The 25,514-nt window shown below is 41.5% G+C and overlaps 2 protein-coding genes across 3 annotated transcripts in view; one reads left to right on the top strand and one right to left on the bottom strand.

Moving 5' to 3' along the window:
* The window catches only part of Slc1a6 (solute carrier family 1 member 6), a 30,462-nt gene extending 17,115 nt beyond the window's left edge, over positions 1 to 13,347 (top strand). For both annotated transcript variants that reach the window (XM_075984290.1, XM_075984291.1), the window contains 5 exons: positions 1,056 to 1,399; positions 5,988 to 6,221; positions 7,744 to 7,938; positions 11,264 to 11,398; positions 12,991 to 13,347. In XM_075984290.1, coding sequence (XP_075840405.1) covers positions 1,056 to 1,399; positions 5,988 to 6,221; positions 7,744 to 7,938; positions 11,264 to 11,398; positions 12,991 to 13,186 — 1,104 coding nt within the window. In that variant the 3' untranslated portion in view covers positions 13,187 to 13,347. The remainder of the gene's footprint in view (positions 1 to 1,055; positions 1,400 to 5,987; positions 6,222 to 7,743; positions 7,939 to 11,263; positions 11,399 to 12,990) is intronic.
* Positions 13,348 to 23,799: 10,452 nt separating this feature from the next.
* Positions 23,800 to 24,761, bottom strand: Or7c2 (olfactory receptor family 7 subfamily C member 2). The gene is given in 2 exon segments (XM_075982109.1): positions 23,800 to 24,620; positions 24,623 to 24,761. Coding segments are annotated over 2 exon segments (960 nt in total).
* Between the last annotated feature and the right edge of the window lie 753 nt (positions 24,762 to 25,514).

The raw sequence follows: 25,514 nt of genomic DNA on the forward strand, positions 1-25,514 counted from the left end.
AGCCCAGCCCAGAAGGGGTGACAGCTATTGAAAGCTGTATTCCCAGAGGAGCTCTCTGTGCAATTTACAAGCAGCTCACCAGGTCCTGGACTCTTCTCTTGGGAGCTTGGCAGGTCAGAGTCTCCTCCACTAGTGATTGTTTAACGCTTTTATAAAGGCAAGGGAGGGTTTTTGCAAATCTTGTAAGCCTCAGATTTCCCAAATACGTGAAGTTTGTTTACTTCCTGAATTTCATGAACCTACTGGAGTGAATCTTTCAATTTAGAGGAAGCTGCTATACAACAGTAGAATACACTTATGTTTTTAATGGAACTCTGAAATATATATATACACACAGACATACATATTTCATATGATATATAAAATATATATTAAATATACATATTTATATACACATACATATAATTTGTTATATATAAAATATGCATATATTTTATATATAAACAAAATAATATAAATATATGAAATATGCATATATGGTGAAATGGCCAAATAATGCCAATTAGATAAACACACACACACACAATAAATAAATCTTAAAAATATTTCCAATTTTGGTTATTGGATTGTTGTTTTATTACATTTTACTTATTTACTTTGTGTGTGTGGTCATGTATAGATGTGGGTACATGCCATGGCGCACATGTGGAGAATAGAGAACAAGGTGCAGAGTCAGGTCTCCACGTCTACCATGTGGGGCCTGGGATCAAACTCAGATTATCGGCATCAGTTGAAAGCTCCTGTACGCCCTGTACTGTCTTGTCTCCCACAGAGTTGGAGTTTTTGGTAGCTCAATTTGTATTTCTTTGAGTTGTTTTATCCATTTCCTTGGTTACATATCTAACTGTGGTCTTGCTGGGCTATAAGAGTAATTCATGTGTGTGTGTGTGTTTTGCTCACATATGTGCATGCTCATGCCAACACCAAGGATGGAATATAGAAACTTACATGCCTAGTTCCCGGTTTTTATTTTTTGCAGCATGTCCATTCTTAGGGATATTTACAAGGGAGTTAACCACCATACTGAATCTGGTTCCAATTCCTCTGCATTTCAGTTTAAGACGCAGTACAGCACACGAGTGGTAACCAGGACGATTGTAAGGACAGAGAATGGGTCAGAGCTGGGGGCCTCCATGTCTCCCCCGTCCTCAGTAGAGAATGAAACCAGCATCCTGGAGAATGTCACCCGGGCCTTGGGCACCCTGCAGGAGGTGATAAGCTTTGAGGAGACTGTGCCTGTGCCTGGCTCGGCCAATGGCATCAATGCCTTGGGCCTTGTGGTCTTCTCTGTGGCCTTTGGGCTGGTCATTGGTGGCATGAAGCACAAAGGCCGTGTCCTGAGGGACTTCTTCGACAGCCTCAATGAGGCTATTATGAGGCTGGTGGGCATTATCATCTGGTGAGTAGTAGGGTGGGTGCCAGGGACTGGGTGGGTGGTGATGGTTCCTGGAGGTGAGGGCAACAGGGCTGATGGGACTGTTGGAGACATTTGGCCAGTCATTCATCTGTGTACTAGTTAATTTAATCATCAACTCATTTGTTCATTCATATCTTTCTGTAGGGATTTATTCAGCTGTTCATGACCCCATTAATCTACTTACTCCCTTACTTGTGCATTGTCTCAGTGAATCTGTGCTCATTCTTCACACATTAGGTCATCCACCCCCCATTTTTATGTAATAAAAATGTATTCTTAGAGGACTTCATACATGAATACAAAGCGTTTTGATAATATTCACATTCCCATTCTCCCTCCAACTTCTCATCTTCTTTCAGACTCTCATGTCCCCCTTCCAACTTTATATCCTCAAATGAATGTTTGTATATATCTGCCATTGATTCCAAGTAGAGCTGTCTGTAGGAACGTGGATGAGGGCACATTCACTGAGCTTGGACAACCTACACGATGCCACATCCATGAAGAAAGTTGACTTTCCCTTCTCCAACAGCCACTAACTGTCAAAATCAAAATAGTTTCTCAGCTATGGGTGGGGCTTGTGAATCTCTCCCCACTCCGTGTTGGAATGGTGATTGGCTTGATCTCATATCAATCTTGTGCAGAAAGCTACAGTTGCTGTGAGTTCATTTCATTGTTTTTGAGACAGTCTTCCTAAGTAGCCCAGGATTGTCTGGAACCTGCCAGCCTTTTGTGTCAGCTTCCTGATTGGTGGGGTTATAGGTATGTGCCACTACATTTCTGCATCGGCTAATTTACTCATCAGCTCATTAATTAACTTCCTTTTTCTTTACTGTAATGATTTTACCCAGTGACTTATTCCTTCATTCCTTTCTTCCATCATTCCATTCATCTATTTCTTTCATTCACTCATTTATTCTCATTTTTCTCGCTTTGGCCCACTTGCTTAACTTCTTTTAATTTATTCTTCTAATTATCAGTTCGATCACTTATTTGTATATTTAGTCAGTGATAAATCTGTTAATTAATTAAATTATTTCACAATTATTACTTTATTGCATTATCATATATCAATAATCTATTATCTATCTATCTATCTATCTATCTATCTATCTATCTATCTATCTATCTATCTATCTATCTATGTGCTGTGTCTGAGTATATGTGTATGGATATGCATGCCATAGCATGCACATGGAGATGGAGGATAAACTTGTGGGAGTTATTTCTCTCCTTCTACCACGTGGATTTCAGGATCCATCTGAGACCATCATACTTTGCAGAACACATCCTCACCTGTGGAGCAATCTTTCTGGCCCCTATAATTATTTTAAGTTCTAGGGTTGAATTGAGGCCTTACAATCACTGATTTGTACCTTCAGTTTCTTAAATAACTATCTTTTTTGCATGGTGCTTAGGATGGAACCTAGGGCCTTGAATAATCTAGGTTAATACTGTAGCGTTAACCCCATTAGTTCAGCTATTGACTGCATTTATTCGTTTACCCACTTCCATCAGTCTACTTGGATTCATTCCCAGACCTGCTTATTTGCACAGGCACTTGCCGTTCTCTCATTCACTCCCTCAGACATTACATGTCTATTCACTTATATTCTTACTCTTGTCCTGTTTTCTCATTTTCCTTTCTGCATTTGGGGATGGTGTGATATACATGTGTATGTGTATGCATGTTATTTTTGCATGTGTGGGGGTTAGTATGCATGTGGTGGCCCAAGGGGGATGTTGGGAATCATTTTCCATCGCTCTTTCACATTATTCATTAAGGAAGGATCTTTCAGTTAAACCTCAGGTTCAAGAAAATGGCTCACCTTGCTAGCCAAGCTGTTCTGTGGGATCCCCTGACTTCACCTTTTGAGGTTGGAAATACAGGCTTGCTGCAGTGCCTATCTAGTATTACATGGAATTCAAACTCTGCTCCTCATGCTTACATGACAAGTGTTTTAACCACTGAGCCATCTCCCCAGACCTGTGCCCCTTTACATACTAACTTTTTCAAAATCCTTTCGTTCCACCACTAGATCATCCATCTAGCAGACATCTCCCCAGGCTTGAAACATAGATACACTGAAGTCATACTTTGTTGGTGTGGGACAATTCTGTATTCTGTCAATTTTTTTTAAATAAATGTTGATTGGCCAATAGCTAGGCAGGAAGTATAGGCTGGATAACCAGACAGGAATTAGATGTGGGGCAATGAGAATAGGAGTATTCTGGGAAGAAGGAAGCTCTTACTGCAGTCCTGCAGACACAGGAGAAGGACGATGTGACTTGCCCTGCTGAAAAAGTACCGAGCCATGTGGCTAACATAGTTAAAAATAATGGGTTAATATAAATTATAAGAGTTATTAAGAAGCCTGAGCTAATGGGCCAAACAGTTTATCATTAATACAGACCTCTGTGTGATTTCTTTGGAACTAAACAGCTGTGGGAACTGGGCAGGCCAGAAACCTCAACAAGCAGGCCCTCATGATACACTTTAATCTTGAAGACATTTGTAAAATCTAGGAGGAGACAGATGCAGACCATGTGTATGTAACCCAAAGCAGTAGGTGCTGCAGTAAAATGCAGTGGATGCTGCCTGGGAAGATGAGGAGTGAGACGTACAACTGGATCTGAAAGGTGAGGAAGAATCTAACTGGGTATGAGGAGGAGAGAGATATCGCAAACAAGGAAGAGAACAGGCAAAGCCTGAGAAGCCCTGAGTGTTTGTACAATGACTGTTCTGGGTTTACTTTGGTTGCTGTGATAAAATTCTGACATAAAGAGCAGCACATAGGGAATTTACAGCCTCACAGGTCCAGGTTTCATTCCATTACTGTAAAGAAGACAAGGAAGGAACTTAAAACATCACATCACAATCAAGAGTAGAGAGAATCAACATGTGAGCCCCTGATTGCTTGTTTGTTTGCCTGCTTAGTCTCAGCTAGCTTCCTTGATTCTCCCACAGTCCAGGGCCCACCAAATGGTGCTGCCTATAAGGGGCTGAGCCTTCTTACAATTAGCAATTAAGACAGTCCCTCATGGACATGCCCACAGGCCAATTTGATCTAGATAATCCCTCACTGAAACTTTCTTCTCAGGTAATTTTAGCTTGTGTCAAGTTGATAGTTCAAACTAACTAACACAGAAGAAAATTTATGAAAGTTTAGAAGGCCAGAGATAGGGGATGTCTTAGTGTCTTGGTTAGGGTTTCTATTGCTGTGAAGAGACACCATGACCATGGCAACTCTTATAAAGGAAAACATTTAATTAGGACTGGCTTACAATTTAGTGGTTTAGTTCATAATCACCATGGCAGGAAGTGTGGTGGCATGCAAGCAGATGTGATGCTGGAGAAAGAGACAAGAGTTCTACATCTGGATCAGCAGGCAGCAGGAAGAGAGAAGCAAACCAGGTCTGGCTTGAGCATCTGAAACCTCGAAGCCTGTCCCCAGTGACACACTTCCTCCAACAAGATCACACTCCATCAAGGCCACACCTCCTAATAGTGCCATTTCCTATGAGCCTATGGGGATCATGTTCATTCAAACTACCACTTAGCAATGCCTAAGGATGGGATTCTGAAGGTAATAGTCATCTGGAGTCAAGTTGGAAGGGACTTGAACAAGGGAATGAGATAAAGACACCAGAAGGCTGCCTGCTGTGGTGTAGTAGGAAGTTTCTTGCTGATTGGATGAGCAGTTGGGTGACCGGTGGGAGGTGAATGTATTCATAGAATTCGACTGTAGTAGTTAGTCCCCTGTTGTTATGACAAAATGTCCAGAAAAAAAAAACAATTTAAAGGAGGAAAGGTTTATTTTTGTCTCACAGTATTGCAGATTTCAGTGCATAGTTGGCTGGCTCCATTGCATTGGGACCATGAGGGTGAATGGATACAGCCAATAAAGCTGCCAACTTCACCACATCTAGGAAGAAGAGAGCAAGAGAGTGGGGGGCTGGGGAGAGAAGGTACACCCCCTAGTGACCTACTTTCTTTAACCAGGCCCTTCATATAGTTTTCTCCCAATAGCTCATTCAGTTATGAATGCATCAATGCATAACCCATAGCAGAGGTTGGGATGCTCATAACAGTTTAGCTTTCACAGTCCCCACCTGAGAACTTAGGACCACCAAGGACTACTGTTCAACAAGTGAGCCTTTGGGGGCAATGTTTTGGAAGCAAACCCTAGCACCAGTGCTATTTTAAAACTTATTTTATTTATGAGTGTGGATGTGTTAGTGGATGTGCAGATGTGCCTATGGGTGCTCAAAGAGCCCAAAAAGTGGTTCCAGATCCCTTGAAGCTGCAGTTGGAGATGTTTTTGAGTTGTCCAATGTGAGTGGTGGTATCCGAAATCAGGTTTTCATCGTTGAACATCAAGTACTCCTAACCACAGGGTCATTTTCCCAGTGTCCCAGTGCTGACTTTGATGCTTGGGATAGGTTGGGATGAAGTTGGGATTGTGTGGTAGGAGCTGTCTGGGTTCAGGACACTGTATGGGCAAAGCTTTGGAATGCCAACTCCAGACCTGTGAGGGAGATCACCCTAATAAATATGTGTCTTGCTCAGGTATGCACCAGTGGGCATCCTGTTCCTGATTGCTGGGAAGATTCTAGAAATGGAAGACATGGCTGTCCTTGGAGGTCAGCTGGGCATGTATACTCTGACTGTCATCGTTGGCTTGTTCCTCCATGCTGGTGGTGTGTTGCCCCTCATCTACTTCCTCGTCACCCATCGGAACCCTTTCCCATTCATTGGGGGCATGCTACAGGCCCTCATCACAGCCATGGGTACCTCTTCCAGGTATGACCTTTCCTGGAACTCTCACTGGGTCTATTGTTCATCTTTCATGGGTTCCTTTAGGTGTCCTCTCCACCTCCCCAAACACCTCTTCTGGTTGTACAATGGTACTGGGGGACTCTTGAAGCTCTCTACATGTGGCCTATGCTTGGGGTTTTAGTCTTTGTCCTGTGATGACTCTCCTAACCTCCTGTCTCTTTTGTTTCTCCAGTTTATGAGGAGAACCAGATGCCAATGCTAGGTTTGAGATGGTACTGTGCGAGTACCACAAGCTCAGAGAGTCTTAGCTTCTGAGGCTTTCTTCTCCTGTTTGTGCTTTTAGGGGGCTAATAAAGTGAGCTCCCTTATCTCTCATCATTCAAATTCAAAACTGTTTGAGCAAGTATCCCAAGAGCCAAACAGATAGGAGAAAATATTTTTATTGTCCTCATGGTGGTTGGAGAATGTGCCTTTTGATCTTTGGTCTGTGGCTAAATAGGTACTATTGTACCCAGAATTAAACCAATCGGATCACTATGGAGCTAGTCACCCCACCCTCCCAGTGCTATTTCTGATGCTCGGAAAAGGTTGAAGTAGCATTGGGTGTTTTGCAGTAGGCCATGTCTAGTTCCAAGGCCAACGTTTGTGAGTCCAAGCTCTAAGTTTCATGGCATAAAGCTGACCACACAGGGGTCTGTTCTTGCAGAAAAACCGACCCCAAATGAGATGCCTACTCTCTCTACTTAAGTTGACAGTCAAATGGAAGTACAGTCTGAAGTGGTTGGGGAGAGGCCTAGGGCTCCTGTAGATGAGGTTGTTCCCTGTGCAGACTGATACTCTGCCGTTTACTGTTCTAGGTTCATTTCTGTTGCTGTGATAAAATATACCAATAAAGGACAGTTTAGGGGTGGGGGAAGGAATTTATTTGGTTTACAGTTCCAGGTTACAAGTCCATCTCTCTGGGGAAGTCAAAACAGGAGCCTGAGGCAGCTAGTCACATCACTCTCAGGCACAGAGAGTAAATGCATGCTTGCTGCTTGCTTGGCTCAGCTTGATTTCTCCACTTTGACGTAGTTCATAACCTTCTGCCTATGGAATAGTAGCACCCTCAGTAGCCCGAGTCTTCTCATTTCAATTTGTTATGACAATCCCCCAAAGGTAATTCCCATAGGATGACCAAATGTAGTAAGCTATCATTGAAACTGTCTTCCCAGGTAATTCCTGGTTGCAAAACTAACAAAGTTACTCATCATATTTAGGCTTTGGTGTGGGAGGTCAGCCATCAGGGCTAGACTTGCATTATAAACTCTTGGTGTGAATAGGTCAAGAGACATTCCTCTTGGGGGATCCCTACCACTGAGCTCTTTCTGCATCAGGAGTCCCGTTTCCCCTCGCACAGCTCTTCCTCCCACTTTCTACTCCTTGCTCAGAGTCCAGTCCGGTTTCCACGTGCTAGAGGGAAGCCCTCCTTTGACCCACTGCTGCCCCTGCCCCTGCCCCATCCTTCTACTCCCTATTCTCAGCCTCCAGAGCTCTTTTCCTCCAGCTCTGCAACCCTGCCTATCACTTTCCGCTGCCTGGAGGAGGGCCTGGGCGTGGATCGCCGCATCACCAGGTTCGTGCTGCCTGTGGGGGCCACTGTCAACATGGATGGCACAGCACTCTATGAGGCCTTGGCAGCCATCTTTATTGCTCAAGTCAACAACTATGAGCTCAATCTGGGCCAGATCACCACAATCAGGTGAGACAATGATGTTATCAGCTGGATAGGACAGGATGTGTGTACAAGGTCTACAGACAATTTTCCTGTTTATAGTTGCATCTCATTCCTACTTAAGGATATAATCCAGTATTTGGATAAAGGATGTGGGAGGCTCAGCAGCATCTGTCCCCACACATGGTTTTTCTCACCTATGTTGCTTATTGTCTGCCCATCATACAAGAATGAAAATGTAAACTCTGTGAAGGAAAGTGTTTCTTCTCTGGAAATTTCTATTGTAGACACATCCTGACTTAAGATGTTTGACTTACGATCTTTCTTTCCCCCTCTCTCCATCCCCTGCCCCTTCTGAGCTGACTGGCCTGGATGGGTAGCTGGGACTGTAGCCATGTGCCATCAGGCCTGGTAATGGAATAATATTCCTACTTTATAAGGGTGTGAGTGTGATACATATTTAATAGAAACTACACTTTACATTTTTCTACTTTGTATGTATGTATGTGTACCTGTCTGAGTCCATATTCGCCATGTGTGTGAAGGTGCTTTCCAAGGTGAGAAGAGGGATTCAAGTTCCCTAGAACTGGAGTTACGGGCGGCTGTCTGATACAGGTTTTGGGAATAGATCTTAGGCCTTCTGCAAGGGCTGTTAAGTGCTCTTAACTACTGAACCATCTCTCCAGGCACGTGGTTTTAAAGAGTTTAAGAATTGCATTTGTGTGTGTGTGTGTGCGTATGTGTGTGTGTGTGCATGTGTGTGCATGTGTGTGCGTGCGTGCACATGTGTGTGTGCGTGTGTGTGCGTGCACGTGTGTGTGTGTGCGTGTGTGTGTCACAGAGCACATGTGAAGGTCAGAGGATCACTTACAGGATTCAGTTTTCCCCTTCTGCTCTGTGGTCCTGGGGATTGAACTTAGGCTTTCAGACTTGGCAGCACAACATCTTCACCCACTGAGCCGTCTCTCAGGTCTCTACACTTTATTTTTGATTGGAATCTTTTCCTAGGCTGGTGATGTGGTGATTGTTTTAATTGTCCTCTTGACGGGATCTGGAATCACCTGATAAGAGAATCTCAGTGAGAGATCGCATAGATCAGGTTGGCCTCTGAGTATGTCTGTGTGTGGGGGGATCAGCTTGATTATTTTAATAAATGCGGGGAGGTTCAGTCTAAAAGTGGGCAATGCTTGTTCCCTCAGTTTGAATCCTGAGTTGTTTAAAAGTAGAGAGAGACCTCACCCGCAAGCATGCACACATTTTCTATGTGCTTTTGACTGGATGTGTTGTTGCTAACTGCTCCAAGTTCCTGTCTCGACTTCTCTACAACCATGGATTATAACCTGGAATCATGAGATAAAACACATAACCTTTTCTCCTGAAGTTTCTTTTTGGCATGTATGTGCATGCATGCACACGCACACACACACACACACACACACACTTATGTATGTATGTATGTATGTATGTATATTAATCTCAGTAACAGATAAGAAGACTGGACAGGCACGGTTCTTGGCTCTTTCCTGTTCACAATGAGAAGATAGGAATGTGTCTGCCTTTCTCCTGTACAAAGCTCGTGAAAGGAGTCTTTTCATTCCAAAGCTCATTCTTTAATGCCAGTCTGAGTATTTGCTCAACCACCGTTATGATAGAGAAGTTCTCGGCCATTCATCTCCCCTGTTCTATGTGTATTGCTATAAAATCTAGAAAGTGACTTCCTTCACTACTGAGGAGAAAGCTGGCGTCTGGGAGGCGCTACTGCCTTTTCTGCAAAGCTCAGTGGCCTTTACAATGCATGTTACATCATGCTGAGCAATTGGAGTTGATGCTGGAATTTTAACAGAGGTCACATGGATCCTACTTTCAATTTCATATTAATTTGTGAGACTTGAAGTGAAAACAAGACTTTGGACAGGCTGGACAGGTGCTCTACCATGAGACAGACACTCGGCTCTTTAAATTTCTTTTTAGAAAGATTTTCTGATCAAGAAATGGTCTCTAGTGGGCTGAAGAGATGACTCAGTGGTTAAGAGCATTGTTCTTTCAGAGGAACCACATGTCAACTCACAGCCCTCTATAATGAGATTTGGTGCCCTCTTCTGGCCTGTAGGCATACATGGAGATAGATGTTGTATACATAATGAATAAATTTTTTCTTTTCTTTTTCTTTCTTTCTTTCTTTCTTTCTTTCTTTCTTTCTTTTTTTTTTTTTTTACAAAAAGAGCATTTGCTGCTTTGTGGAGAACTTGGGTTTGATTTCTACTAGTAACGTGGTGGTTTACAACTGTTTATCACCCCAGTTTCTGGGGTCCCAATGCTCTTTTATTGCCTCCATGGCTACTAGGCACACATGCAGTATACAACATATATGAAGGCAAACATCCATTAATATAAAATTAAGAAAACAAACAACTTTAAAAAATCAAGAAATAAAAAGATTCTAAAACTAAGAAGGGCCAGAATGCTCTCACCTCCAATATGGTAAGCTGTATTTGCCTTCTTAAAAAACAAAACTCTGTCTTTTTAAGCCACATCTTTCTTGAATGATAGCTGACAAAAGTTGCCTATATTTTAAGGTGTGTTTCGCGATTATTTGCAATATGTGCACTCTGCAAAGTGATCACTGCAGTCAGGCTGCTTATTATATTTATATCCTATAGTTTCCTTCCTTTCCCAATCCCCCTTCTGTTGCCTGTGTCTTCTCTCCTCTCCTCTCTCATTTTATCCTCTCTTCCCTTCTTTTCCACTCTCTTTTTCACTCCTGTCTTCCTGTAATTTCCCACCTCCTCTTCTAACCCTTATGTCCTCTCCTTTTCTCATTTCCTTCCTTCTTTACCACTCCTTCCTTCCTCCCTCTTTTCTATCTCCTTTCTTCCATTCCTTTTTCTTTCCTTTCTCCCCTCCAGAGCCTTATTGCCTTCTCCCTCTTCTCCTCTCCCTGTCTGTCCTTCTGTTCTCTCTGCTCTTCCCTTCTCTTTCTCTTTGTTGATGGTGAGAATAGACTTTAGGTTTGTTCTCTTTGAAAAACTCAAATATCAATACGTTATCCTTAGCCACACCCTCCACACTGTACATTAGATCCCCAGCACCCAGTCATATGGTATCTAGACATCTTGTAGGTTTTGAAAGACATTTTCTGTTTCCCAGTCCATCTGCCCAGCATCACAGTTTCTGATTTTTTGCTTCGGTGACTTCAGCATTTTAACTTTAGCTTCACATCCAAAGCGAGCTCATGTATCACTTTGCTTTCTGTGTTGGTTTGGGCATTTAACTTAAGATGCCCTTCCCTGCCTGGTCCTCTAATCTCCTATCCTCTCTTTCCTCCTGTATCCCTGACGCTTCTCATTTGCAGCATCACAGCCACAGCTGCCAGTGTTGGAGCAGCTGGCATCCCCCAGGCAGGATTGGTCACTATGGTGATTGTGCTCACATCCGTCGGCCTGCCCACAGAGGATATTACGCTGATCATAGCTGTGGATTGGTTCCTGTGAGTGTGCTTGGCTTTGACCCATCGCATAACCTTTTCCTGCAGGATTCTGTAAGGACAGGGTTGTAGAACATTAGAGGGCTAGGGAGGCTTTGGGATGGTCTGCTATTGATGGCCATAGACTCCAATCCCACAGAGAGCGAGGAGGATTCTGAAAAAGAGGTCTCTGTCGGTCAGCCCACTCCTCTTCAGCCCATTCCATATAGAAATCATACAAAGGTGTTCAAATATATATATTTTTTAAACTCAAATTTTTAAAAGTTTTTTTCCTTAGTGAAAATGCTAAATATAAAGAATTTTAGAAGTGAGAAGAAAACACAAGTTACCTGTTGTGTTAAAGAGTGAAGAATTTTGGCTTATAAAATCACTTGTGATGACAGACAAAAGAATTTTGGTGGATTTATGATCGGAATGCTACAACTAGTCACATTTTCTCTCTCTCTCTCTCTCTCTCTCTCTCTCTCTCTCTCTCTCTCTCTCTCTCTCTCTCTCTCTCCTCTCCTCTCCTCTCCTTCCCTCCTTCTCCCTATTCTTTTTCACCAACTAAATTTGTTCCTTGACAACTTCATACATGTATGCAATGCTTTCTGGTTACTCCCCGCTACTCTTAACTCCTCATCTCTGCCAGCCTTTGTCCCTAAAACTCTGTTCCCCACATTCATGTCTTTTGTTTGTGACCCACTGAGTTACAACAGAGACATTCGTGTGTCTTGATGTAAGACTATGCCATGGAGCTTAGTAGGGGCATGAGAGGGTGCACACCTGGAGACAAGGACTCCTAATCCATCAGCACCAGTATTTTGGCAGGAATGAGCCACTCCCTAATCACCATTCCTCCCCTTTATTGCTCTCTCTTTCCCTCCCTCCCTTTCTTGCTTTTCTTCCTCCTCCCACTGTCTTTTCTTGTCTTCCATTTTTCTTCCTTTTTATCTTCCTGTCTCATTTCTTTATCTCCTTCCTCCTCTCTCCCTTTCTTCCTTTCTTCTATCCATTCTTTCTTTCTCTTTCTCTCTTACTTTCTTTCATTCTTTCCTTCTCCCTTTTTATCCTTCTTGTATCATTCCCTTCATTTACCATTCCTTCCCTCTCTCATTTCTTTTATTATAACATGGAATTTATATAAAATGTTGAGTTTCATCTCCCATGTGGGAGCTGTGAGCAAGACTAAGTCCCACTTGTACAAAAAACTAAAGTTCTGTTTGAACAGTCCCCAGCCTGCCCTACGCCAGGGCAGGGAAGAGTCTGTATCAAACATTCATGTTCAATAATCTGCATCAGGTGCTAATGTCTAATGATCTTCATCAGATGCTTATGTCTAACAATCTGTATCAGACCCCATGTCTATGTCAGACCCTAAGTCTGATTATTTGCCTCAGACTCTCATATCTCGTAATTTCTAAGTTAGTTTATTTAGAAACAAGAGTCACAAATCAAAGAATAGATCTGAGGATTTAAAAGATGATGTTGTTAGGAAAAGTGGGGCCTGTTTAAGGTCATGTGGTTGTAATTTAGCCTGGAAACCCTTCTAGTCTACCCTTGGTTTTCAAAGGAGTTTTTCAGCCCCACTCATTAATCTATCTATTCTCCACCAGTGACCGGCTTCGTACGATGACCAATGTCCTGGGAGACTCAATTGGAGCGGCTGTCATTGAGCATTTGTCCCAACGGGAGCTGGAGCTGCAGGAGGCTGAGCTGACCCTTCCCAGCCTGGGGAAGCCCTATAAGTCACTCATGGCACAAGAAAAGGGGGCATCAAGGGGTCGGGGAGGTAATGAGAGTGTCATGTGAGAAGCTTCCAGCTCTCTGCCTAGGGAGGAGGGAAGGGACTGGGAGGGGAGTCCTGGAGACAATTTATTGCCCAACTGACTGTGGGCTGAGCATACGTATTCTGTATGAATTCTCTGGGAACTGCTGAGATAAAAGAGAAGGAACGAAAGGTTTCTAAGGTATATCTATCACTGTTTTGTGCTCCAAATACAAGAACAACCTAAGGGAGGAAAGATTTATTTTGGCTATGGTTATAAAGGGTTTAGTTCACCATAGTGGGAAGGCATGGTGGAGAAGAGCAGCTCACTTCACGGTGGTCAGCAAGCAGAGACGAGAGAAATGGGAAGTAACCAGGGAAGGACACAGCTCTTCCAGACACACCCTACATCAATGATACCCTGTCTCCTACTTCTCACCACTCCAGCACAGCCGTCATATCACGGAACCATCAAGAGACTGATCCACTCATTAGGCCATTAGGCCAGAGCCTTCACAATGCATTCCTCTCTGGAGATGTCCTCAAGGACACACAGAGGTGTGTGCTTTATGAATTTTCTAAGCACTGGTTTCAGTCCAGCCCAGTTGACAAAGACAGTCCGTTATCACAAAGGTCCCTGTTCATTTCTGAGTGTATGATGAGAACTTGAAGGATGGTGTGAGAAAAAGGGGAGGGAAACATTTGGAATTGGGAAGAAGGAAATCTTCAGATAAATCAACTCATACTCTTTATGTTCTCGAGGAGCGGTGGAGCTGACAAAGGTAAAGAAAAATACCTATTATTTCTTGTGATAAAGTGATCTGTGGCATTTTTGTTGAGGTTCTAAAGACCACCTTTAGATTTAAAGACTCAACAAACTCTGAAAAGTCATTCTCCTCTCAGGTATGGTTTATTATGGCGAAGAACACTGATTAAAACCAACAAAGGCTCAACTTGTTGGGCCTGGGCTGGCCTAGACCAGATATGTGTTTCCAGTCCCTTTCTAGTGAAGTCACTGAAACCAATGACTTCTCCCTACAGCAACATTATGACAACGTGTATGGTGCACTGACGTCTTAGTTCCATTTTCTGTTGTGACAAAACATGTAGACAAAAGCCACTTGAGGATAGAGGGTTTATTTGTCTCTTAGTTCCTGATTACAGTCTATCATCGTAGGGAAGTCCAGGTGGCAGGAAGCTGAAGGAGCTGTCTCATCCACAGACAAGAGCAGAGAGAAGTATTCAAATTCATTAATGCATGCTCATTAGTACTCAGCTTGCTCCTTGCATTTCATTAAGTTCAAGGTCCAGCCCATAGAACTGTATGGTCTGCATTCAGGATGGATCTTCTTATCTCAAATAACTCAATGAAAATTACTCACAAGTCCACAGGAAAACCCTATCTCAACAATTTCTCATTGAGATTTCCTTCCAGGCGATTCTAAACTATCAATCCAAACTGACAATTAAGCTAAAACCATTAAAAAGCTCACGTGAACTCTGACTATGTCACACAGGCATGGAACATTTTTTAGTCTCTGAAATGGACAAACCAGTGTACTATGGTCCAGGGCACCAAGTGCATACCGGAAGTCATTAACCTCATGGTCAGCATACACTCTTGGGTATGGCCAGAGCCCCTTGCTTTGCCTGACACTTTTATCAGGCAAAATTTTTGGAAGATTATTCCAAAGATCAGAGGTGTTCTAGTTTTGTTTCTGTTGCTATGGTAAGACACTTTGACCAAAATCAACTTGAGGGGTTATTTGATGTGAAATTCCAGGTCGTACTCTATCACTGAGTAAAGTCAATGCAGGGACTTGAAGGCTGGTCTGCTTCTATTCCACACAGGATTATCTTCAACCAAGGAGCTCAGTTTGCAGCCAGAGGAGTACAGTAGTAACCATGGAAGATTCTGCTTGCTAGCTGGTTGGCAGGCAAACATGTGCTCAACTGATTTCTTACACAGTTCAGATCAGCTGTCTAGAGATGGTATTGCTCACAGTGGAATGGGTCCTTCTACACCAATAAGACATTGGTTTTATTGTTCTATTTCTGTGAAGAAACATGGCAACTCTTACAAAGAAAATTGGGGTTTGCTTACCGTCTCAGAGGTTTAGTCCATTTTCATTGCATGGTGGCATGTGGGCAGTTATGCTATTAGAGAAGGAGTTGAGAGTTCTATATCCAGATCTGCAGGCAACAAGAAGAGAAAGTAACACCAGGCCTGGCTTGGGTCCTTGAAACCTCCAGTGACACACTTCTTCCCTGAAGGCCACACTTCTTTTCTTTTTTCTTTGAGCACATGTCCTTGTGGGACAATTGAAACTTTTTTTTTAAATTTATTTATTTATTAAAGATTTCTGTCTCTTCCCCGCCACCGCCTCCCATTTCCCTCCCCCTCCCCCAATTAAGTACCCCCCCAGCCCGAAAAAGCAATCAGGGTTCCCTGTCCTGTGGGAAGTCCAAGGAACCCCCACCTCCATCCAGGTCTAGTAAGTTGAGCATCCAAACTGCCTAGGCTCCCACAAAGCCAGTGCGTGCAGTAGGATCAGAAACCCATTGCCATTGTTCTTGAGTTGTCAGTAGTCCTCATTGTCTGCTATGTTCGGAGAGTCCGGTTTTATCCCAGGCTTTTCCAGACCCAGGCCAGCTGGTCTTGGTGAGTTTTTGGTTTTTTTTCGAGACAGGATTTCTCTGTAGCTTTGGTGCCTGTCCCGGAACTAGCTCTTGTAGACCAGGCTGGCCTCGAACTCCCAGAGATCCCCCTACCTCTGCCTCCCTAGTGCTGGGATTAAAGGCCTGCGCCACCATCCACCCCGGCAAGGCCACACCCTGGTGACCAAGTATTTATATCTAGGAATGTGTGGGAGCCATTATCATTCAAACTACCGTGACTCCTTCCTCCCAAATTCCAACAGACCAATCTGATCTGGGCAATCCCTCAATTGAGACTCCTGTAGGTGAGTCTAGACTGTCAACTTAACAGTTAAAGCCAAGGAGAATAGAGGTCATAGCTCAAGAGATAAGCAAGGCCAGTCCTTTATTTGGTTTTTAGGCTTTGAGTACTCTTTGTCCCATGAATTAACCTCTTGACTGCACACTAAGGTTGGAAATGAAGCAATTTCTCACGGAATAGGTTTCTGGATCTAATATCACCAACCGTTGACTCCTAAGACTGTACTTATAACTCCATGCTGCCTCAGTGGATTCTGTATTTCTTTACAAATTGAAGAAAGACATTGAATTAAGAATTATTTACTGCACCTAGTTGAACCTGGATGGATATCAAAGACTCGGTGAAAACACAAAGAAACAGTGAAATAGTTTATTTCATATTGCTATAACAATAATTAAGACTAGATAATTTATAAAGTAAGCAAGTTTATATAAACTACTGGTTCTGGAAGCAGGAATCTAATGCCAGGCAATTCCAACTAATCAGATGAGAGTTTTGGGCTGGTCTATAACATAGGAGAAGCCAGAGGGGGAAGAAGGGTATGCACAAGGAAAATAGGATCAAGTGTAAAAACTAACCCACAAGTAAGGCATGATTCTATTTGTGAATTTCTGTAACTGAACCAGGCTCCATTATCCAGTACTGCCTCACTGAGAGGTCAGGGTTCAACAAGGACATTTTGGGAGATACTATCAAGCCATCCACAGAAAGAAGCATGACTTGAAGTTAAAGTTTGTGTCCCCTTTGTCCAAGAATGACAAAATTTCCTAAGTTTGATGAAACATAACTTGAACACATTTTTTTCCAATAGGGAAAAGAAATCTAAGTACAGCTAAATTTAATTTTTTAAAAAATATTTGCTTTTATTTTATGTGTGATAATATTTTTCCTGTGTACCATATGTGTGCAGTGCCCATGGAAGACAGAAGAGGGTGCCAGATACTCTGGTACTGGAGTTATAGATGGTAGCTACCATGTAGGTGCTAGGACATAAACCTGAGTTCTCTGGGAAGAGCGGGCAGTACTCTTAACTTTTGAGCCATCTCTCAAGCTACTAATTTTTTAAGATTAGAAAAAGTTCATTCCTCAAGAATTTTGCATATATATCCAACATATTTTGAACATAACCACTCTCTTTTTCCCCTTCCAACCCTTCTCAGAACCATTTCTACCAAACTCCTTTCTCAATTTCATGTCCTCTTTTCATAGCCCACTCAGTCCAATCAATGCTACCCGTGGGTACACTGATGTAGAGCCTTCCACTGAATCATAGGCAACCTACCAGGTGCTAATTTCTTAAAAAAACACTGACTTTCCATGTCAGCAGCCTTCTAATGGTAAGACCATGAACCTCTCTTATATATAATGGAAATTTGACTGGATTGATCTTATACAGGTATTGTGTAAACAGTCATAGCCATCATGAATTCATGAGTATATCAGTCCTGTCATGCCCAGAGAACACATAGAGTTCTATGATATCCTAACAAGGGTCACTTCTCTGGAGATAACTAACTCTTCCTACTCCAGCAACACTTTTGCAGCCATTCTTCACAACTGCAACTCTTAATGTTTTTCTACTCCCTCTCCCATGAGGTTCTCTGAGTCATGTGAAGAGGGCATGATAAAGTTGTCTTATTTAGGTCTGAGTAATCCTCAGTACAGGTGTATTTTGAGACACCTTCACATTATTCTTTTTTTTAATATTTATTTATTATGTATACAATGTTCTGTCTGTGTGTATGCCTGCAGGCTAGAAGAGGGCACCAGACCTCATTACAGATGGTTGTGAGCCACCATGTGGTTGCTGGGAATTGAACTCAGGACCTTTTGGAAGAGCAGGCAATGCTCTTAACCACTGAGCCATCTCTCCAGCCCCCTTCACATTATTCTCTAAGCACCTAAGATAATCCTGGAGTAGAAAAGGCTGGGAAATATAGGGGTGGGGGAATCTTCAGATCTAAGGCAATCTATTTGCAACTGAGGCATTTACAATCAGAGATTTAAAGTAGTCCTTGCAAAGGCAAGAGGCAGTTCTGTTTAATAAAGCTAACTCCAAGCCACTAGGGAGGTGGAGGCAGGTGAATCTGAATCCAAAGCTAGCCTGGTCTATAGAGCAAGTTTCAAGACAGCCAGGTCTACAAAGAGAAATCTGGCCTCTAAAAACAAAGCAGAATGAAGCAAAACCAACTAACCAAACAAACATGCAAAACTAACCAACCAACCAAATCAACCAACCATCCAAACAAACAAATGGACTCCACATTGGACCCTTAGAAACTTTCCCAAAGACTACAGTATTCATCTCAATTTCAGCCTTTACACCTTCATCCTGCCTTGTATTAGAAGGTCTCCATCCTCAGAGAGGGCTTTGTGTGAAAGGGCATGACAAATGAAGAGGTAGAAGCATCCTTCCCCCAATTCTTGGAGCCTTCTTGCTCCTTCCCTCCTGCTCTAGTTTCCTTAGTAAGTTTCTGTGTTAGATTCTCATTGTTGTGACACTCAGTTTGTTTTTACTCAAATATTTAAAGGCTTTAAACCATGGTTGGTCAAATTCTTTGGGTTGGGACAATGGTGAAGTAGATTTGAGCCCATCAGTCTCTTCTGAGACACATCCCTGATGAGTCAAAGACTTCCTCTACATTAGGACTCACCTCATAAAAGTTAAGTGACCTTCCAATGTTCCAAAATAGGGACCACACCTTAAATACATGTGTCTTTTGGGGCTATGTTAGATCCAAATTACAGTAGAATGAGTTTAAAAAATGATTTTATTCTCATAGATAAAAGGTACATAAGGGTACACAATTTTGTTTGTGGGAGGGATTGGATTAGATTTTTGTTCTTTTTCTTCCCCCCTCCCAAATGTATGCAATAAATTTAATTAATCTTTAGGGAAGAAATCATGCTTCATATTTATATCTGTCTCACAGATAAAAGGCCAAGGGTTAAATAAAGTGCATTTTGTTTATAGCAACACCATATGCGATTTCTCAATATATTCTTAATCTTATTTTAATCCTATCCTAATATTACCTTAGTCTTACATATTTAAAGATAAATTTAAATATAATATGGCCCCTTTCATTTCTTTTTTTGATAAAATGAAATATAGTAATATAAAACAAAACCATCATATCAAGGCTGGACCAGACACCAATGAAAGAAAAAGAGAAACAAGCAGGCACAAGAATCAGAGATTCACTCATTTACACATTTAGCAGTTCCACAAAATTACCAAACTAAAAGCTATAATATATACTCAGAGGACATGGGCAGATTCATGCAGGCCCTATGTTTGCTGCTTCAGACTCTGTGTGTTGTAAGGAAGCTGCTTGTTTGTCCCCAGCCACCCAGAACTAAAATAGCCATACAGAAACTGTATTAATTAAATCACTGCTTGGCCCATTAGCTCTAGATTCTTACTGGCTAATTCTTACATATTAATTTAAACCATTTCTATTAATCTGTGTATTGCCATGTGGCTGTGGCTTATTGGTTCAAGTTCTGCTGTCTGTCTCTGGCGAGGCTACATGGCTTCTCTCTGACTCTGTTTTCTTCCTCCCAGCATTTAGTTTAGTTTTCTTCATCTACCTAAGTTCTGCCCTGCTCTGCTATAGGCTCAAAGCAGTTTCTTTATTCACCAATGGTAGTCACATCATACAGAGGGGAATCCCACATCACCTTCCCTTTTCTATTTAAATAAAAAGGAAACTTTTAACTTTAAAATAGTAAGATTACATGTAACAAAACAGTTATCAAGCAATAATTACAGTTACAATATTAATACCTATTTTCTATCTATTATTCAACTTCATCAAAGACTTCAGAAGGATATAATATTACCTAAGCAAACAGGAAGTGCATTGTAATTAACTTCCAAAACTCTAGAAATTACAGAGACATCTTGCTGCCTGGACAGTTACCCAAAGTTCTTCTGTAACATTGAAGCATCCATCTTCAGCCTACAGGCCCATTAGTATTCAGTAGACTTTTCTATGAAGCAGGAAATTTCAAAGACAGTTCTGCCTATATTGACAGTTTGCAAGTCACTTTCTTCTGTATCCTGCAGAATGTCTAGTACACTCTTTCATGAAGCTGGAACTCTGAAGGATTATCTCACCTTTAGGCAAGTTCAGGAGTCATTTCTCTGTGGGTCCTGCATGTACAGTTCATACAGCATAACATCAAGCACTACAGGCAAGAACAGTTTCTTACCCAAATGGCTAACAAACTCCATCAGGAGCTTCTTCGATGTCCATCTTCCTCTTGAAGTAGATTGGTGCTGCCAGGAACAGCTTTGTCTCATTGTCATAAAAAGTCCTAAGTTCTTAAAACATTTTAAATGCCATATTCTGTAGGTCTCTGAAAGATTTGAAGAATATCTAACTGAAATATATCTCTATATATCTAGAAAACCCAATGAACATGACTACAAGCTTGACTATTATATATGAATCTCTATTAACCTATATTTTCTAATTATGTGTTACACTTTTAAATGATCTGCCAAACAGAATACCTTAATCAAGAGCAGAAATCTATATCTATATCTATCTATATCATATCATATCATATCTATCTATCTATCTATCTATCTATCTATCTATCTATCTATCTATCTATCTACAAAATTGACCTTAAATTTGTCTCAATAAACCAAGATCCATAACAATTCAAATCCTTATAGCATATCCCCCTTTAAATGTAAAGAAACATTTACAACAATATTTGGGAATATGGGCAGAGTCCTCTCCAAAGTGCTTCTTGCTGTTTGTTGGGCAAAGTAATTTTTGGGGGTGTTCACAGGAACCTTTTGGGGGTTCTTCGTCCATCAAACCACATTAGCCTGGAATTAATCTACTGGTTCTCATCCTCTGTGGAAACAAAAGAAGAACCTCTTTTCCAAAGAACATATCCTTAGACACATATTTTGAATTCAAGATAGCTTTAGAATATATATGCTGGTTTAGCTTAGCAGCCCATACAATGAAATATCTCTCTGTACTTAGCTCCTTCACAGTCAAAAAATTCAAAGAAAACACAACAATATACATAATCCAGACTCTGTGTATATTCCATCTTTATGTGGCTTAGTTTTTACTCTATTACTTTTTAATATTTATCTTATTATAATTACTCCTTTAATCTATGACTGTCTGTACTCTGTCTCTTTAAAGACTTTGTTTTATTTAACTGTCTATACTTTTTTCCTTTTATCTCCCAAGCCTATGTACATTTATCCAACACTATGACCCATTTAGAGATTTTTTTCCATTTGTATTTGTCTTTATTGTGTATTTATAATTATTTTCTGACAAGGACTGAAACCAAAAAGCATGCAGTCAGCTTTTTATCAGCACCATTTAAGTGTTTCTTGGCAGGACCTCTTAAAAGAGCTGCAAGGTTTTGCAGCTAAAGCTGAATCAGGAAGCCTCTATTAAATGAGGGTGCTTGCCTCTAGTGAGCAGAGACCATCTGAGAAAATGTTGTTATCAATAAGCCATGCTTAACTCTATTTTTTTTCGTCTAGAATTACTTCCCAAGCTCTGTCAGGCTTTATGTAGACACAGTCGTTCACACATTGGGCACCATTTGTTGTCTGAGGTTTCTATTCTGCCTGTTCCCCACAGTCGTTAAGTCCCAGAGAAATCACCCAGAGGCCTCCATTAATCATAAACTGATTGGCCCATTACTTCAGGCTTCTTATTAACTCTTATAACTTACCTTAGCCTATTATTTTTATCTGTGTTAGTTACATGGCTCAGTACCTTTTTCAGCAGCGTAGTCACATCTTGCTTCTTCTGTGTCTGGACAGGATTGCAGAGGAATGGGCTTCCTCCTTCCCAGAATTCTGTTCTCCTTGACCCACCTCTACTTCCTGTCTGGTTGTCCTCCATATACTTCCTGCCTGGCTACTGGCCAATCAGCATTTATTTAAAATATAATTGACAGAATACAGACCATGGTTTCACACCAAGGAAGTGAGGTCAGTCTCCCAGGACTCATGAAAAAGCTGGGTACATACATACATACTTATAATCCCAGTGCTGGGAAAACAGAGAAAGGCCTCTGGGGATGGCTAGCCAGCCAGTCTAGATGAATTAGTAATGTCCAGGTTCAATGAGAGACCACGTCTCAAAATATAAGTGAAGAGAGACTGAGGGAGACCCTTGATACTTGATATCAACCTCTTGCTTGCACACATATGTTCATATACCTCAGCCTTCCCTAAATTTGGTCCTTCAATGGTGTCTCTTATATTCTTTAGGTTTTGTTTATACATTCTGAATTTTATAGTTTGAAGGCTCCATTTCATCTTCCTTATCTTCAACTTCTCAGTCTCTCTTCCATCTTACTCATTAATGAGATTTTGTTAATTAAAAATTAATTTATTGAAGATTTTCATTACCAAAATTTTAATATGAATCTAAATTTCTCTTTACTTCCATCTTTATATCCTGTATTGGCTTTCTTACGTCATTTAGCTCTTTATTTATAATCTCTTCAAATTAATTCAGGGGTTTATAAATATCCTCTTTGATTTTCTAAACATTTTCTTGAGAATTTTTTCCCTAAACATTCTTATAATCATTCTTTTGAATTCTTTGTCTGGGACTTAATAAAATGCATTAAGAAAGTCACTTCAGAACTGGTAATTTTGGAAGAACCCTGTTGCTCCCTCCCCTGATTTCATGTGGTACTACATTTGTTTTCCATGATGGAAAAGAAAGGGAATCATGAGGATCTGCCCCTAACTGAGGAGTTTTGGGAGTTGTTGACTGCTGGGGGAGACAGAATTATTCCTTTTCAGGCATGTGGCCACTGGTAGGTTGCCCATGCTCTTACAAATGGTCCCATACCAATTCACATACTGGCAGCATTAATTGGACTTAGCGGTTTAATAAAAAAGAAAGAAAAGGAGTTCATACTGGGAGCAGGTAACATTGGTGGGGGTTGGAGGAGAATTTGAAGAGTAAAACGTGTGTGTGTGTGTGTGTGTGTGTGTGTGTGTGTGTGTGTGTGTGTGTGTGAATATTAAATGAATATAGTGTTTGAATCAAGACCAGACTCTTGTTTAAGGCCCCTAATACCAGAAGTAGCCCCTTTTCTCTTACAGATGCTGGAAGGTACCTCACTTAAGGGCACCATCTATGAGTATTTAGCTAACAGATTTCTAATAGAAATGAACTCACATCAGAGAAGGTACTAGTGACCACATATCCTGCCCCTTATCTTTCCCAACTCAGAATTAGAGAGTTAGGATTCAGACTTGTGCTGTGAGCATCATCCCCTTTGTCAGAGAGAACTACATCTTTCTCAGAGTTGTAATAAGGGACCTAGAATCTCCAGCATAGGTCCTAATATCCTCATTGGTGATATCGATATGCTGTCTGTCTCTGGTGCTAGGGCTTGAACTCCTCTCAGAGCCCATGCCATGCTATTTCTGCCTGCTGCTCTGTCCATGATGTTAATACCTCTTTGAATCAACTACTTGACCCCTAGATTTGTCTCAGTGTCCCTCTTAAGCCCACATCTGAGACCGTTGATATATGATCATATTTATATGTATACACAACATTCTCAAGAATAAATAAAAACAATATAAATCTTGTTTCTGAAAAAAATGTAGTCACTACCTTAGATGATGTTTAGTCACTACCTTAGATATGTTTTCTGATTTCAATGAATTGCTATTTATGGGGGTCCTGATATGGTCCCTTTGCCAGGAAACACCATCTTCCTGAGGAGTTTTCCCAAAGCCTTCTGCATATCTTTGTTCCTCAGGCTGTAGATGAAGGGGTTCAACATGGGAGTGACCACAGTGTACATTAATGAGGCAATCAGATTCATTCTAGAAGATGATGTGGCTGCAGAGCTGAGGTAGACTCCAAGACCATTGCTGTAGAACAAGAAGACCACCAAGAGGTGAGACACACAGGTGGAAAAGGCTTTGTACTTGCCCCCAGTGGAGGGAATTCTTAGAATGGAGGAGACAATCTGATAATAAGACAATAGAATCCCAGAGAAAGGGAAACCAGCTATAACTATGGTTATAGAATATACCACAATGTTATTGACAAGGGTGTCAGAACATGCCAGCTTCAGGACTTCAGGAAGATCACAGAAAAAGTGTGGGATTTCCATGTTTGTACAGAAAGACAGCCTTAACACAGTCAAGGTTTCAGGCAGGGAACTTATGACACTGATTAACCAGGACCCAAGAGCCAGCATCACGCAGAAGCAAGAATTCATGATGATGGCATAGTGCAGGGGATGGCAGATGGCCACAAAGCGGTCATAGGCCATCACTGTTAGGAGTAAATTATCTAGACATCCAAACACAATGAAAAAAAATATCTGCGTGATGCAGCCTGTGAAGGGGATGAGTTTGCTTTGGGTGTGGATATTCAGTAGAGTCTTTGGGATGGTGGTGGAGGTGAAGCCGATGTCAGCTAAGGACAGGTTGGAGAGGAAGAAGTACATGGGCATGTGCAGGTCGGGGTCTAATATGATGCCAGGATGATGAGCAGGTTGCCTGTGAAGGTGACGAGGTACATGGAGAGAAGCAACCCAAAGAAGAAGGACTGCAGGTCTGAGTCTTCGGTGAATCCCAGGAGGAGAAAGTTTCTACCTCCTGTTTGGTTTTCTCTTTCCATAGGACTGCTGGATTATCTAAAAGGAGGGAACAACACAATATAAATTCATCTCAAGTGGATTCTTCCAAATAATGGCAATATATTTTATTAAAACCAAGGTAGTAGCTGAGCATTGTGGCACATGCCTTTTAACCCCAGCACTTAGAAGGCATAGGCAGAAGGATTTTTGTGAGTTCAAGGCCAGCCTAGTCTACGTAAAAAGTTCTAGAACAGCCAGGGTCATGTAAAGAGATTCTGTCTCAAAGCACCAAACCCTAAAACAAAACAAAAGAAACAAAACAAAAAACTCACCTCTCCAAAACAAACAAACAAACAAAAAACAAACCCCAAAATCCCTAAGGTACTATGCTCATGAGCTGACTCAGTGTGTAAAGTCCCTTACCATCAAGGTTGATGACCTGCTTTTGATTTCTGGTGTATGCATGGTGTAAGGAGATACCAAAATCCTTCATTTTGTCATCCACCCTTTACACATATGCCATGGCACACACGTGCATTCACACACACAGAATAAATAAATAAATGTAAGGGTTGGAGAGATGGCTCAGCAGTTAAGGGCTCATACTGCTTTTTCAGAGGACCTGGATTTAGTTCCCTGTATCCAGGTGGAGCAGCTCAAAACCACTAGTTCTAGGAGATCTGATGTCCTCTTCTGGTTTCAGTCAGTACTTACACTCATGTACAAACACACACATGCACACATCCAAAAATATGTATAATTAAAATAACTAAAAAAATCTTTAAAATAAATAT

This window comes from Microtus pennsylvanicus, chromosome 8, assembly GCF_037038515.1.
Source record: "Microtus pennsylvanicus isolate mMicPen1 chromosome 8, mMicPen1.hap1, whole genome shotgun sequence".
Taxonomy (NCBI): Eukaryota; Metazoa; Chordata; class Mammalia; order Rodentia; family Cricetidae; genus Microtus; species Microtus pennsylvanicus.